Source organism: Caloenas nicobarica, chromosome 21 (assembly GCF_036013445.1).
Source record: "Caloenas nicobarica isolate bCalNic1 chromosome 21, bCalNic1.hap1, whole genome shotgun sequence".
In the NCBI taxonomy this organism is placed as follows: domain Eukaryota; kingdom Metazoa; phylum Chordata; class Aves; order Columbiformes; family Columbidae; genus Caloenas; species Caloenas nicobarica.
Window position 1 is genome coordinate 1,983,448 of NC_088265.1, and position 4,215 is coordinate 1,987,662.

General features: G+C 51.3%; 1 protein-coding gene across 1 annotated transcript; it reads right to left on the reverse strand.

The window, feature by feature from the left end:
• Positions 1 to 1,075: 1,075 nt before the first annotated feature.
• KCNA10 (potassium voltage-gated channel subfamily A member 10) lies at positions 1,076 to 2,626 on the reverse strand. The gene has a single exon (XM_065649490.1). The coding sequence runs from the start codon at positions 2,624 to 2,626 to the stop codon at positions 1,076 to 1,078; it is 1,551 nt and encodes a 516-aa protein (XP_065505562.1).
• Between the last annotated feature and the right edge of the window lie 1,589 nt (positions 2,627 to 4,215).

Below are 4,215 nucleotides of genomic sequence, written 5' to 3' on the forward strand. Positions count from 1 at the left end.
GGAGAAACTGTGATTTTAATGTAGGCAGAAACATTAAAAAAAAAAAGCCAAGTGAAACAGTGAAGTTGGAACAAAACGTTTTTCTCAGAAGAAAGCCTGCTGGCATTAGAGAGAACGGCAAAATGATCTGTTGCTGGTTTCTGCCGTCAAATTTGCATTTTTTAGCAAACCAGAAGTGCCGTTCTACGATGCAAAGACGAGCCGAGCTGTCGGAACCGCCCGCGCTCGTTATTCTCATTGATCTGTGCCCCGTTTGCAGCAACACGGGACAATAAAAGCTGCAAGGTGAGGGTGGTTCATCCCTGTGGGCATTTGTTCACCAGGGAAACCTCGAGCTGAGCATTTGTTGCACAAGAAATTCCCTTTTCCTCTCTCCGAGCTCAGTTTTCCATCAGAAACCACCGCGCTCTGGTCCTTTATTGGTGTCACCGTGACCGGTCACCATCCCTCTCCTAAAACCCCCATTGTGGCTTCATCCCACCCACCACTGCTCACCCTGCTGTGACAACAAAATTATTTAGGCAGATCCAGCTGAAAAGATAAGCTGGCAAAATATTTACAAGTTCTTTTTCAGCTATTTTAATTTTTTTTTTTCAGTTCCAGACCTGGGTGTTGTTAGGACCCCCAGATCCTGGGTAGCGCGAAGGAATTATTTTAAATGGATTAAGAAAAGCAGGGGGCTGGACCCATCTTCACCCCTGGACAGCCGGGTACCACCAAGCAAAGTATTTCATGTCATTTTGCCCTTTTATCTCCTCTGGTAAATGGGGGAAATCTCTGTCTATGGGAAACTCTGTTCTGATGCCACGGACAAAGAAGAAAAATGTCAAGCAGATGAGTGTCAAATAATAAAAACCAGACTGATGGGCAAGGAAGAGAGATAAGAAAGATGGTATTTATTTGAACAGCCACAGGAAATCAGAGATTGAAAAATGTCTAGGAAAAAAAAAAAAAAAGCAGCAGCACATTTGGTTTAAAAAAAAAAAAATAAATAAAAATCACAGCGTGCAGATGTTTTATACCTTATCCAGCCAATCCCACCCGACAGGGCCCAGTCCCGTCATGGCCTCGAGCATCATTTTTTGGCCTTGTCTCGAGGGTAACCCCCATTGGTCTTATTGAGCGACTCCATGCTGCCGGCTCCCGTCACCACGCTGGTGAGGATCCGCTCCACCTCCCCAGGCAGAATTTGCTTCTCTTCATTCTCCGTCTCCCGGTGGTAGAAATAGTTGAAGTTCGAGACGATGACGGGGACGGGCAGGGCGATGGTCAACACCCCGGCGATGGCGCACAGAGTCCCCACGATCTTGCCACCCAACGTGGTGGGACACATGTCTCCGTAGCCAACAGTCGTCATCGTGACCACGGCCCACCAGAAGCCATCGGGGATGCTGGAGAAATGGGACTGCGGCTCATCCACTTCGGCGAAGTAGACGGCGCTGGAGAAGAGGATGACGCCGATGAAGAGGAAGAAGATGAGCAACCCCAGCTCCCGCATGCTGGCCTTGAGGGTCTGCCCCAGGATCTGCAGCCCCTTGGAGTGCCGGGAGAGCTTGAAGATCCGGAAGACCCTGACCAGGCGGATGATCCGCAGGATGGCCAAGGACATGTTCTGCTGCCCGTTGAGTTCGCTCTGCTGGATCAGCTCGGTGGTGAGCGTCACGAAGTAGGGGATGATGGACACGATGTCGATAATGTTCATGATGTTCCTGAAGAACTCAGTCTTGCTGGGGCACACGATGAAACGAACGAACAGCTCGAAGGAGAACCAGATGATGCAGGCTGTCTCTATGACGAAGAAAGGGTCCGTGAAGGTGCTGTGGGCCAGCAAGGTGTCTGTTAGATTCTTAGAAAGCTCCTGGGTGGATTTAAACTCCCTTTCCTCCCTGAACTCCGGCAAGGTCTCCATGCAGAAGATGATGATGGAGATGACAATGACCAAGACGGAGACCAAAGCCACACCCCTGGCCGCACTGGAGCTTTCAGGGTACTCGAAGAGCAGCCAAAATTGCCTGTGAAAGTCATTGGTTGGTAAGAGGGTCTCAGGGTCCTTGATGAACCCTTCATCCTCCCTGAACTGGTCCATGGCTTCGTCACCCAGCTCGTAGAAGGTGATTTCATCAGCAAAGACATCGATGGGGACATTGGCCGGGCGCCGTATTTTCCCACCGGACTGGTAATAGTACAAGATCCCATCAAAACTGGGCCTGTTCCTATCGAAGAAATATTCATTCCTCATGGAGTCGAAGTAACGCATCCTCTTTTCCGGGTCCCCAAGCAAGGTCTCAGGGAACTGGTTGAGGGTCTTGAGCCGCGTCTCAAACCTCAGCCCAGCGATGTTGATGATGACTCGTTGGTCGCCCTCATCCATGCCCACCCTCTCCCCCATGAGGTGCTCACTGAACTCGGCGGAGAACCTGGAGAAAATGGTCTCATTGTTGGCGTTTTCGCTGTTGATGAGGATCCTCAAGTTGGAGAGGAGGTTGGCGCAGCTGGGATGGCCTTTCCGTGACTGCCCAGCGGGGCTGAGGTCGTTTGAATAACAGGGATCCTCCACGATCTGATCAGCATTGTCAAAACTGACTAGTGCCACCTCCATCTCCTTCCAACTGGACACGTCCATCATACACTAATCAGATTAGCAGCATAAATCCCCGGGTCGGATGCCGGCAGCTTGTGTCTTTCCCACGCTATGAGGATCTGCAAGGGAACGGACAGGGAGACAGAGCTGAACTGTGCACATGTATGCCTTTTTCAACCAAAAAGAATAAAACAAACCCAAGGTCAGAAAACCTTGCGTTTTTTAAATGGAAACATTAATTTCATTGACTGGCAAAAGCCTTATACTTCCAGCAAGTCATTCATCTCCGGATCCTGCAAGCCCTTTTGGCATGGCTTCATCATCATCGTTAAACCGCCCAATACCATCGACAGCACCAAGGATAAAAGGTCAGGCAGCAGCAGAGGATGGGGGTGACCCTGGGTATCCCACTCAGCTTGTCCCCAGCAATCCCAGCCCTGCAGAGCAAAGGGTCATGTCAGATATTTGCGGGTCCAGAGTTTGGAGCAGGATTTGGAGGTATGAAACACGGGGGTCCTGCTGAGCAGCTGGGACAGCCATTGGGTCAAACCCCAGGAGGTCCTGGGCACGTTGCAGCTGGGTCAACCGGCCTTTGGAAAGCAATTCCCAAAGTAGGGGCCATGCTGGGACTTGCGGAGCCCAGTCCATAAGAAGGCAAGTCAGGAGGAGAAGGAGGTGTCCACCAGCCTTGGAGAACTCCCGTGCTCTTCGTGAAGAGGGTACGAATGGGGACCCCTTGTCTCGATCCAGGCTTCGGGGTGCCAGCAGGCGAGGTGATGTCCTCCAGGACCTCCTAGGCCTCCTTCATGGCAAACCTGACGTTCCCAGCCATAAGGAGAAGACAAGGACTAAACCCTCAGACCTCTTGGAGAGCATCGTTCAGGCCACGGGTGGATTTTTTTTCCCAGACCAGCTCTGTCAGGTGCTCAGCAATGGACGCCATGTCCCCAAAATCCCCCTGGGCACACGTCTCCCCAGCACGCCGCTGCTTTTGTACCGAACCTGAAGGCAAAGTCAAAGAGGAGCCCAGGGACCCGGCCAAGTTACAGAGCTGGGAAATTACCTGTTCTGCCTCAGGGAGAATCACGAACAGAAATTAGAGGTTAACAGGGAAAGGTTCTGGGGGGATTTGCCCAAAAATGTACCTTACAAGTGAATTCAACCCCCTGATTTATTTCCCCTCTTCACACCATAAATAAATTTTCTGGACACGAGAAACCACGGAGAGACACGCAGAGCTGCCGCTCACCAAGGGCACGCTGGCTTCCTCACCCAGCCAAGTTCAGAGAGAGAAAAAACCCAAATGCCCTCGGCTGCCAGGAATAGCAACGCAATTTAGGCCACGTCTGCCCGGAGCAGCAGCGGTATTTATTTGGGAGCGGTCCTGCCGTGGGGTGATCACCGCAGCCTTTGCTTTGTGCAACCGGGTGCTGGGAAAGGATCCATCCGCGGGGACTGAGCTGCAGCCGGTGCCTCAATTTCCCTATTTAACATTTGGGTGAGCTGCAGACAACCCGCGGTTTGGTGCCTGTGGAGCATCAGGAGGTAGGGAAAGGGATGCTGAGGTAAGCCCAGCTGTAACAAAGCTCTCTTGAGTCTTTTGAGGAAAAAAATAAGCATTAAAGAAAAAAAAA